The sequence below is a fragment of the Helobdella robusta genome (assembly GCF_000326865.2).
Source record: "Helobdella robusta unplaced genomic scaffold HELROscaffold_65, whole genome shotgun sequence".
Classification (NCBI taxonomy): Eukaryota; Metazoa; Annelida; class Clitellata; order Rhynchobdellida; family Glossiphoniidae; genus Helobdella; species Helobdella robusta.
In genome coordinates, this window is record NW_008705364.1 from 727,371 (window position 1) to 740,199 (window position 12,829).

At 32.4% G+C, this 12,829-nt stretch overlaps 2 protein-coding genes across 2 annotated transcripts; one reads left to right on the forward strand and one right to left on the reverse strand.

The window, feature by feature from the left end:
• Nucleotides 1–837: 837 nt before the first annotated feature.
• HELRODRAFT_194071 (hypothetical protein) lies at nt 838–11,463 on the forward strand (the record flags this gene model as incomplete). The annotated part of the gene is made up of 14 exons (XM_009030164.1): nt 838–855; nt 1,987–2,154; nt 3,225–3,392; nt 4,208–4,345; nt 5,063–5,115; nt 6,124–6,190; nt 6,330–6,415; nt 6,764–6,850; nt 7,123–7,210; nt 7,508–7,723; nt 8,036–8,146; nt 8,515–8,637; nt 8,831–8,892; nt 11,290–11,463. 12 exons carry the CDS (start codon nt 838–840, stop codon nt 8,524–8,526), a joined length of 1,212 nt encoding a protein of 403 aa, XP_009028412.1. The 3' UTR covers nt 8,527–8,637; nt 8,831–8,892; nt 11,290–11,463.
• A 131-nt stretch (nt 11,464–11,594) lies between these two features.
• On the reverse strand, nt 11,595–12,281 carry HELRODRAFT_180879 (hypothetical protein; the record flags this gene model as incomplete). The annotated part of the gene is made up of 2 exons (XM_009030165.1): nt 11,595–12,056; nt 12,120–12,281. The coding sequence occupies 2 exons, from the start codon at nt 12,279–12,281 to the stop codon at nt 11,595–11,597; spliced, it is 624 nt and encodes a 207-aa protein (XP_009028413.1).
• Between the last annotated feature and the right edge of the window lie 548 nt (nt 12,282–12,829).

The window sequence follows — 12,829 nt, forward strand, 5'->3', positions numbered from 1 at the left end:
GTACACGTAGTGTAGTCAATGTTGAAAACAACTGTATCTGATGATATATGACGATGACAAAGGTTGAGGATGATGATCTATCATCTGGTATATTTAATGAACTGTTAATATGCGTTGTACATATTTTTATTTATTGATATACATATCCACACGCACGCACGCACTAGTACTTATTTTGCTATTTTTACTTCATTCAATGTCTTCTATGCTCACTCTGCCTATCATTTGTCTTCATTCACTTTATTCATTCTACTTTTCTCATTCAAAGGTTCATTCAGGCATTCTTTTAGTCCTTGTTTATGCTTTCAACTATTCGTTCGTTTATTCATTCGTTCATTCATTCATTCACCCATTAATTCATTCACCTATTCATTCATTCATTCACTCACTCATTCACTCATTCATTCCTTTGTTGCAGGCAATGAAAGCATTACTCCGTACTGTACACATTTCTAGTTCATTCACAGCGTAATGAACAACATCAACAATAACAACAATAAAAATAATAATAATAATATGTATGTGAAGAGCTTTTTTTATGTTCTGTATTAAAAACCTGGTTGATTTAATGTAAAACCTTGTAATGTAATGTAACCTTACTTCAGCTAATATTGTTGTTCTATGCTCCTTACTATATGCTATTATATTATTATTATCTATTTATATATTTATGTTATATATCTTAGCTATCGTCAATCATAATTTTATGGAAAGTTTACATGTATGAGGGCAGAAAATATAATTTTCATTAGGTTCAATTGAAAATTTCATAACTTGGCTGCTTCAATTGAAAGGAAGTTTATAGCAATCTGCACTCATTTATAATACTAACGGGAAATGAGTTTGTCGGTGGCAGTAGGTTAATAATTAGCGGCTGTGGTGTCTCTGGTCTTGAGGCGCTGTTCCGACTAAAAGTTGTTGAGATATTTGAAAAAATGATGATTTGCTAGTGAGAAGTCTGGGTGGTATGGTGGGTGAAGGAGAATCTTGTAACCCAGGACGTTCAGAATGTCTGTTGTGTAAAGCGTGGCCAGGCTGGAAGATGGGACTCTTCCATTCAACGAGTGCTCGGTGCGGTTCACTCTTCTTGAAGAGAGCTTCTGGCTTCCATTTTGGTTTACTGAGCTGAACGTTGTCTGTTGTCTTATAAGATCTATCTCTTTCAGTACAGGTCACAATCCATTCCAAAACTCTTCAGCGTCTATTTGATAAAAACTATATAGAGGAATAAATAACCTATGCAATGATGATGATGTACAGTTGTCAATAGGTTCAATGCAATTAATTTAAAAGCTTTGTGTTAAAATATTAGCGACGCCAAATCGAAGTTGTTTTGGCACGAAGCTGCTAAATAGAAACTTCTAATAATTTTTGCTTTCTAAATTTTTAAACTTTTGTAGTTTATAATTTTATTGTGCAAATTATTTTTTTATATTTTTATATTAGGAAGTCGAGGCCATTAATATGCGTGAATCAAATAAAGTGGCCGTCACCCGGACCAATCAGATGCCAGATAAGTATGTCACTCATTCATTCATTCATTCATTCATTCATTCATTCATTCATTCATTCATTCATTCATTCATTCATTCATTCACACAAACTGTTTTTATTTTATGTACAAGCGCCTTGTTTTTAATAGATTAAAATATTTTAAATAGTGGAACTAGAATGGAAGTCGATGAAATAACTTTTGAATAATAAATTTATGAGTTGTTGTTGTCATCATCATCGTTAAAAGTTATTAATTTTTTTTTCGAATTTCTAAACTACCTTGCTAACATTTTTTTGTATGGCAATAAATTATCTCAGCAATAGGTGTCAACATCAACAACGAGACAACAACAACAACAACCGCAACAACAACAACATCAACAACAACTTCAACTACAGCATCAATTAATTCTACAACAAAAACAACTACAGCAACATTCTATATCACCTCAGCAACACCATCAACAACAACATCAATTACTTCTACAACAGCTACAACAACAGCAGCAGCAACAACAACATCAGCAACAACATCAGCAACAACAACAGCAGCAACAACAACAGCAACAACATTACTATGGACCCCCAACGCTGTCGCCTATATCAGATCATTTCCCCGGCACAGATGCCTATGAACTGAAAGGGCAGAAAAGATTATGGGTCAGCCATCACGATAAACCATCAGCATCATCGTCGTTATCATCATCGTCATCGCTACTGATCGCCACTACATCATCATCAGCAGCAGCAGGAGCAGCAGCAGCATCGATGATGTTATCGTTATCATCTTCATCGTTTCCTCCTTCATCTTCATCGTCGTCGTCGTCGTCATTATTTCGTCACCCGCCGACGTCAGCATCGTCCGTGAATGTGGCTGCCGAAGGGAAGCATGTTGGTGGCCAGCCTAAGAAGAAGATCAAGTCCAATAATTATAATAATTATAATTTGAATGTAATTAATAATAATAATAGTAATAATAATAATGATAATAATAATAATAATAACTTGACCAACTTGCACAACGTCAAAAACAATAACACCCTATCTACCTCTAATGTAATTTTTTCAACCTATAACAGTATAAATGTGAATAATAATAATATGAATATTAATGATAACAATGATGACGATGATAATAGCAACAATAATAATAGTAATAATAATTTGCTTTTGTTGAATGCACTGGATGCTAAGGTGATTAATGCTATTGTAATTAATGTAATTGCATTGTATAATGAATTGATGTTATGTGATGTGGTGTCACCTATCAGTCAGTTCATTTTAATTTGTTATTTAATTTGTACTTTTAGTTCAATGAAGTATTTGATAAGTACTGTGTGTTTGTGTGTGTGTGTTTGTGTGTGTGCGCGGCGTTTGTTTGTTGCGTTTATTTTTCTCTTTCTCTCTCTCTCTCTCTCTCCTCTTTCTCTCTCTCTCTTTCTCTCTCTCTCTCTCTGTTATTGTGGTTGTGGTTAATTATATGACTTAATCATGTTGTAATGAGTTACTTAACTTTCCTGATGTACCAACCAATGCAGAACCCATATAACATTCAACAAGGATGGAGACCCCAATTACAGCCACCACTCCTCCTACAGCCACAACAATTACAGCAGCTTCAACAACTACAGGTACAACCGCAACAACAACTACAACAATTACATCAACTTCAACAACTACAGCAACAACAGCTTTTGCAACGACAATTAATGCAACAACAACAACAACAGCATTCAAACCCACTTATCGAAGCTAGCATCAGCAGCAATGAAGATGACATCATTGCCAGTCAGGAGAATTTGAAATTGACAGCCAAAAGTTTGCAGAGCAAGATGAGTAAGATAACTAAGGAGGAGGTGCTTATTGAACAGTCCATCATCAACTTGAAGCAAAACCTGGTTGGTTTCCTTTATTTTCTCATTCATTCATTCATTCATTCATTCATTCATTCATTCATTCATTCATTCATTCATTCATTCATTCTGGGAGTGCAAAACCTCCGTTCGTCGCCCACCTCAACCGAAGTTGCTACGTGAAATTTTTTCAAGTACAGCAATTAATACATGTTTTTTGATAAACTTTGTTAGCCATGCTAGAAATAAATAATAATTACAATAGTAATTGGAGTTAATAATTGGTGTTTTACAGCAAACTCATTCTTTTGAAAGCTCAAGAGATCACACGGTGAGTCAGCCAGCCAGCCAGCCAGTCTATATAAATGTTTAATCATATTTATTTGATTGCAAGTGCTTCATACTTGTTTCTGCCTTCCCATTCTTGTTTCACATTTATTTCATATCCATCTATTGAACCTCTCAACGATGAATGATCGGCTATTAAAATGGAAAGTTTCCAGATTTGTGGGGCAAGAAATATTTTTTTGTTAAAATTGCAGCAGAATTATTTGATCCATTTGCAATATGACAACAACAACAACACACGTTTAGACGACATTTTCCCCGAGATCGGGGGTTGCCGTTTGGCTACCTATGATGAAACCGAAATACCCCTCGACGCCATCCACATCTGTCACTCGCCTCAGTATCACGCAACCCCATTTGCAATATGAACACTAGTTTATGCAAAGAACCTTTTGTAGAAGCTCCTACAATTTTCAACTGCGTCTTATTGATCGGCAAACATCGTCAGATCTATACCAATCAAATCGCAATCCATTCATCCATTCATTCACTCCTTTATCCATTCATCACAGAATCAGTTAAATGAAAAAGTTTCATCAGAGGACAGATTTGAAGATGATAGTGCATCAAATGAACAACAGCAGCAGCAACAGCAGACAACCGCATCAACAATTTCATCATTATCAAGGGCTATTTATAGCCAAAATAAGGTTTATACACACACGCACGCACACATTCAACACATTCCAACACACACACACACAGACACATTCATACATACATACACTATAATTACGCTATAATTACAATAGTAGTTGTTTGTCTTTGGGGTTAATTAATTTAATGATTCCTGTGGCTTAGTTTTTTAGTTTTCTTAAGTAGTAGCTGGCGTCAATTATATTAATAATTGACATTTAATGTTAATATTTATATATATATATTTATTTATAATATGTTAATTATTGATCATAATTAGTTTATTTATAATTTTTTAAATATTTTTGTTTGTTATAAATCAAGCATGTAGCCAATCAGTCACACAACAGCTTGTATAAGTATCACAAACTGGATCATGTTCAACTGGTATACCTTTTATATTTATTTTAATTTTCATTCATTCTTTTGTTCATTCATTCACTTATTCCTTCACTCATTTAATCATTCATTTATTGGTTTATCCTTTCTTCAATTCAATTCAATCAGTCATTCATTTGTTTCTTTACTGGTACACTCTTAGCTAGTTTGTATATATTTATGAATATATATTTAAATTTATCAATGTAATAATAGGATTTTTTAATTTTAATTATTTTAATACTAATTAATAATAATTATTTCATATCTTTCACGATTATTATTTTAAATAATAGTAATAATAATAATAATGATGATGATGATGATGATGATGATGATTTTGTTCCAACTAGCCCTTATACAGACAGCCTTCTGATACTGAGATCTACCATGAGAATCAAGAGAAGTTATTATTATTTCTACTACCATCTCTATATAAATACTCTTGAGCGTTACGTGGCTGTATTTTTATAAGCAATTATTTCAATTTTCTACATTAATTAAACGTCTTTTATATCTAGTCAGTAAATGGGTGTATTCAGAATTAAGTCTTGGCGTCTTTTGCGTGTTTGTTGCGGATATGAACTATTTAACTTCATGAGGTTCATCATCTCATGTTACAATTTAACTACTGTTGAACACATTAGTATCGTTGAAATATCCTGTGGTTTTCGTGTAGCACGCGGGGAAGGTGCGAAAGTATTTGTATAGCAGCACTAGTACTGACTCTAGCAGTAGTGTTATATGCAGTAGTAGGCCTAACATTTACAACAGTAGTAGTAATCTTAATTGCAGTAGTAATTGTCGTAGTAGCAGTCGTTTTTTAGTATTACCACAATGAATGATAGTAGATGTAATAGTAGTAATACAAGTTATTGCAGTTTAGTAGCAGTAAGGCCAGCAGCATCATTAGCAGCAGCAGTAGTGGTAGCAGCAGCAGTAGTAGCAGTAGGAGGTAGTAAGAGTTATAATACAATCATTTTATAATCGTCTTGTATCTGGGGCAGGAAAATATGTGTAAATGTGTGTATGAACTTATTCCTGGGTAGACCGTCAAATAATGTTGATTGCATGGATATATATATGTGCGTATGTATGTGTGTGTGTATGTATGTATGTCTGCTTATATATATATATATATATATATATATATATATAGTACTGTATGAATCTACCAAATTGTTGGCACTAATCAATTTAAACTTGAGATTGATTAACGCCAACAATTCGGTAGAATTCATACAATACTGTATAAAATATGGACTCCTTCCAGCATATATATATATTATTATATAAAAAAATATAATAATATAATAATTATATATATATATATAAAATTATGTGTGTGTGTTTGTGTTATTATTTTCACATTTTCTTGTGTTTATAAACGAAATGTTTTTCCAATCAAATTCAGATTCCAAAAATTTAAAAAGTTATTAGTAGCCCATTTAGCTAAGAAACAACAAGCCGAAAAAATAAGGGTATGTCGGTTTTTGTTGATGATGAAGATGACGGCGAAGATGATGATGATGAAGATGATGGAGAAGATGGGGATGCAGATGATGTTGATGATGTTGATCGTAATGATAATAATAATAATAATAAACATCGTCATGACAGGTAAGATATTTGACAGAAAGATACAATCAACTGCACAATCAGTGGATGAAAAAACTGAACCGGAAGGAAAATACTTCCGTTAAAAAGTTGTAATTATGAATTGTAAAATTATGAATTGTAAAATTATGAATTATTAATTGTATTTATGAATTGTAAAATTACATATGACTGATTCATTTAACCTATGAATTGTAATTACGAAATAATGAAATGTTGTTATAGAATTATAAATCGTCCGTAATGAATTACGAATTAGTATCAATGAATTATGAATTATTATAAATTATAATCAAACATAAAATAATTATGAATTATAGAATTGTGAGATTATGAATTACATAATAATATTTATAAAACTTTTGCTAAAATTATCTAATTTTGAACGACGTGTTTGCTAAAAAATTCAACTTACTAAAATAATTCACTAAAATTAGGGAAAAAGATGCTAAATATAAGGAGTTCTTTGAGAAAGTTTTCCCCGACTTAAAGAAACAAAAAGATGACAAATGTAAATTGCAAAGGTCGAATTATAAATTGTTTTTATATATTTTTTCTTTGGTTAGATTATTGAAGTATCATTTAAAGTAAATTTTCGGCTAAGCATTTTGGTATAATTATTTCTCTTATTATTAATTATCGTTAAAATTATATTTATTTTCGTATGATTCTGTAGTCACATCGACATGAAATCATTTATTATGCATCAGTACCACTTTTATTATTATTATTGTCGTTGTTGTAATAATTATTATTATTGATATTGTAATTGTTGTTGTAATTGTTGTTGTGGTAGGTTCGCCATGCCAGCCAACAGGCCAGCTGGTTATGCAAGGAGTGAGGCCAATATGGAGGAGATTATCAATGAGATACACGACCAAGAGGTTTGCTACGTTCTTCTCGATTTTTTTGTTGTTGATGTTGATGTTGTTGATGTTGTTGTTGTTGACGCTGTTGTTCTTATTGTTTGATAGAAGATCAATAGAACAATGATTAAGAAGTGTGTTGTTGTTAAATGCGGTTGTTGTTTCAGTTATTGATTTATGTTTTTATTTATAGAAGTAACGTACGTTGTGAATAATCCGATATTAAAAACGTATGCGTGCAAGAAAGGCGCACACATTCACACAAATACCATCACGCACACGCACGCACACACACACACACGCACACACGCGCAGGTTAAGATAGAGAGAATGAAAAAGTTGTCGATAACACCTCCTCCACTGCTGGACATAAAGAGGAGATCGCGAAGGATCGTTGACGAGAACCGCCTAATTAGGAGTATTGATTACGCTCCGAAACCATGGAACTCCCTGGAGACTGAGATATTCGCTGAGAAGTATCAGCAGTATCCTAAAAAGTTCGGCATGATAGCTGACCATCTTGAGAATAAAGTTGGTTGTTGCGGTATTGGTTGTTGATGTGAGGCCGGCTGATGTTATGGTGGTGTTTTTTGGGGTGCTAGTTGTTTGGGTATTCGTTGCTGTTTCTTATTGCTACTGGTACCAAATTTTAGCGAGTTTCTACAATCGCTACTTTTTATTTCACTGAAAATGTTCGACCATTTATTTCTACTGTTACTAATGTGGAAAATATCGAACGACGTACGAGTGATCTCAAACCTGATTGCTATATTAAAACTGAAAACATAATAGCAGTAAGAAAACTGCTAACAATAATGACAATAACACAACACTAACCAACAGACGGCCGGTGACTGCGTCCTCTTCTACTACTTAACCAAGACCGAAGCCAATTATAAACAAACCGTTAGGAGGAATCAAAATAATAGGAAGAAGGAGAAGAAGTTTAGAGGGGTAGGATGTTGTTGCCGCCTCTGATGTTGTTGATGTTCTTTTGGTGTAGTTGCAGTTCATGTTTTTGTTGTTGGTGGTGGTGTTTTTAATGTTGTTGAGGAATCTTGAAACTGATGAATAATGTTGAAGCATTTTTTTAATATAAAAAAGAATGCGGGTAGATATAAATATCGTATACAATCTGTGGCCCGACTGCTGCTAATTTTGTTTGTGATGATGATGATGGTGATGATAATGATGATGAGATAAGCAATGATGATGACGACGATGGCGTTTTTATTATTGTCAAAGTAAATACTAAAGCGCTAATGATATTGCGAAGTTGATAACAACTCTCTTTTTATATTTTCAATTCCACAGAATCAAAGCAACAACAATAACAACAACAATAATAATAATAATAATAATTATCATAACAACAACAACATCAGCAACAACAACAACAATAATAATAATAACAACAATGCTGATAAACCACAGCCCGAGATGAGGTAATACTGCTCAATGATGTTATTGATTTCGTTTTATATAGCTGTTGTCATTATTATTACTATTATTATCGCTGTTGTCGTTGTTATTATTATTATTGTTGTTGTTATTGTTGTTATTGTTGTTGTTATTTATGGAGATAAATCTCTATGGAAACGATACGAAACGTAATTTTATTTGCTTCTCAATATTCAAAAATATTAAGAAAGCAAGAAGACCATAATAGAATTTGTATAGAAATTCATCTGGTATGGTCACCTAATCAGAAATGTTCCGTGTTTAAACAAAAATTTTCAGTAAATAAAATAATAATTCTATTTCATTGCTTCTAAAGAAGCCATACTTTTCAAGTTTCTTCAACATGATGTTGTGGTTGATGCAATCGAATGCTTTGGACAGATCCAAGCATGTGCCGATTATATAATTCTTACTTTCGGCATGGACACCAATTTTCCGAATCAACTCTACGATCGCTAGTTCTGTTCAGTATTTTTCTTTGAAGCCAAATTGACAATTTGATAAAATTTTGTTTTTTTTGTAGAAAACTACTCATTCGTTGATTTTTTCCAAAATTTTCGAAAAGGTTGGCAGAAGCGCTATTGGTTTTTATTTTAGAGGGTTATATCTTAACGCGTACGATGCTAACTTGAGCTGTTAAACACAAACGTTAGGGTAGAACCGCTTTCATTCAATGAAATCGTGTCAAGTCTGCTTTATCTACACCAGTGTTTCGAGATTATTAAAATCTCTCATCAGGAATTAGCAGACTGTGTAAAAAGAATAAATATGAATTAGTGTAAATTACAATTAAATGCAATGAATAAATTAAATATGTAAAACGTAAAATATGTAAAACGTCAAGTCCAATGATAAGTTGAAAAACCAAATGGATAACACAATTATGAAATAAATTAATATAAGAAGGAAAGAGAGTTAATAACAAACATTAAAACCACAAATAAATTAAATATATAAAACGTTCAAACATCGTAAAAAAAATTTTTCAAAAAGTGTTAAAACAGGTGATCATTAAAACCATTGTATGTGCAGTATATAGAAAGACTAAAAGAAATTAAAATATAAATAACAGAGTCAGAAAAATCAAAAATACAACTCAAATTGTTAAAATTAATGCATGTGGAGATATAAATTACGGTTAGGACCCTATATTACAGTATTTTATATATAATTCGAAAAAATTAAAACGGTAAACATGTGGCCCATTATATGTGCAGTATATAGAAAGACTAAGAGAAATTAAAATACAAATAACAGAGTCAGAAAAATCAAAAATACAACTCAAATTGTTAAAATTATTGCATGTGGAGATATAAACTACAGTTAGGACCCTATATTTCAGTATTTTGTATATAATTCGAAAAAATTAAAACGGTAAACTTATAGTCTATTGTATATACAATAAATAGGAAAAACAAGAGAACTCAAAATATACGTAGTTACGTCAGAAAAATCAAATGTATAACTCAAGCTATTGAAATTATAGTATATGGAAATATTAATTACAATTGGGATCACATACAACAGTATTTTATATATAATTCGAAAAAATGTAAACGGTTAATATCTCCCCTTTTGCCTCTACCATACATAGAAAATCAAAAATAAAACAAAGTATAGATAATAAGATAAGAAAAATCAAAAGACCGAGATCACCCATTAAAATTAATACATGAGAATAACATTTACCATTGGGACTATATACGATAGTGTTTTTATATAATACGAGTAATTAAAATTCAAATTCAAAACCTGGAATGTTAGAGTTAAAATATGCCGTATCAAATATAGAAGACCCAAAATTATAAATGTATCAATAATAAATTCGAAAATTTAACACGGTTAACCCAGCTATTATTGAATATATTATATATAAGAAATTTCAATCAAGCCCAGATAATTAGTCACTTCAAAATCAAAGTTAAATTAACTATAACGGAGATAATAAATCAAAAAAGTAAAACATTCATTCATACATCATTATTTAAAAAATCATTAATAAAATCATAAATAAAAGTAGTGAAGTATACATTCGTTCCCCAGTCACCTATTCATGAAAGAGAACCCGACCCAGTGGTCTATTACCCATGTTTACACACCTCACATTCATACCACCCTTATGTTTATTAAAGAATTCGATTAAATTATTTTTAAATGTCTGTAGCCCATTAGAGAAGGGGAGAGGGATTATTACTTCCTTCCCCATTCGGTCATTATATATATCTTTCATACTGACTCCAAACATTCTATCATTCATCCCCCCATTCACCACATTCAACCCATCCCTCTCCTCGTTATGTTTTTTAAACCATTCATAAATGTTGTACCTCTTCATCACCTCCCTCAATATACCCTTCATTTCCTTAAACCCGTACCCTCTATCACCTAAGACATTCATCAACATTCTCGCCATATACCAAAAAGCCTCGAATTCACTACACAATCTAAAGTATCTAATGAATTGGGAACGGACAATCCCCCGCATCACATGCCTAGGGTGGCACGAGCTGTGGTGCAACAACGAGAGATTGTCCGTCTCCTTAAGGTGTACACAAGTATGTAATCTAAGTTTGTTATTATTAAGAAATTTATATATCAAAACATCCAGGTACTCAGTCATTCTATCATTCATACTACAGTCATTGCAAGGATATCTGCCTCAAAATTTATTTCTTGCAAGAATTCATAGATATCATCTGATTTGTTCAACAAACTTCTTATGTTTATATAAAGGACGCTGAACAAATCATCTTTATAATGTTTCTTAAGTGTAGTCATATTTGAATTGAAATTCATTACATTAAAAGTTTTACACAAGTTTTCAAGGTTTTTGTCATAATTTTCATCATTAACATAAGCAAAGATTTCATCATCCATGCTTGTTGCTATTGATGTCGTTTATTTTCTGTTGATATAAACGCCAATCTCTGACGATGATGTGCTACAGGATGAGGTCGGGGTTTTTCATTTTGGCAGCCTCACAGCTTTCAATGCACACCCTGATCATTGTTGACTCTGTGTCGTCATTGCTGGTGTTGTCAGTTGTTGAAGTATCTGCGCGTTTCACGACTGGGTAGCACGAGATGACGTTCACTTCAATCGATTTTAAATAATCACTGACGTCATTTCTGTGGCATTTCTGAACGTTGCTCATTGAGAAAAATGATTTTTTAATGAGCATTTTGTTCGCCTCGATTTTGCAGTTATCGTCGTTCTTTTTGTTACCAATAATTTTTTTCGTTGGTTTTGTGATTTTATTTCCAACAGTTTTCCCATTGTTGTCGTTGTTAACCTGGTTTCTTCCATCCATCCCAGGACTGTTATTTATTCGCGGTCTCTTTTTTGATTTAACCAGCGTGAAATGTTGTTCGATTTTTTCTGTAGGCGTCACCACAGCATTTGGCTACAGGTTGGAGTTGGTGGAATTGTTGTTGCTGCTTCTGGTATTGTTTGTTGTTGGGTTAACTTTCTCTTGAGGAACAATGGCGTTGTTTTTGATAATTGACTCGCTTGTGCGAACTTTTTCAATATTAGGTGCTGCATTATTTATCATGTTTTTTAGCGCCGATGTTTGTTTAGCATGGCTGTCAAGTGTTGTAAACAAACATGCCTGTTGCATATCGAGCATTTCATTCAGCTTTTTTCTAATATTTTCAAAATTTATTTGCACAAATTTGTCCAGCGAAGGTACTTTATTCATATTTGCACTAGCAAAAATTGCGTATTTATCAAGAATATTGTTTATTTTCATTACCTTCAAAATTACAAGGCATTCAATTAATTTATCATTTTTTCTTGTGGCTCCTTTCAGCAAACTTTTTTCCATTTCTTTATTTTTAAAGTTGTCAAACTCACTTTTCAGAACTTTAAAAGCAGACACAATATCTTCATTTGTATAGAAATTACAAATGTTACAAATTAACTACTCGTCGTCCCACAAATTCGAATTCTTTACTAAAAAATTTAACATTTCGTTTACTTTACATTTTTACAAGAACTTGCCTCGTCGCCATTTTTTCTGAAAAAACATACACACGCATGCATACATAGGGTGCTGGAGAGTTCAAATGATATGGCCGAAAACGCTGCCGTCGAGATACAAAATGGTGGCAAAACGTCTTTTAGAGAATCAACTTTTGTGCTTTTTGTGTTATGACGAGGACTCGAGTATTTCGA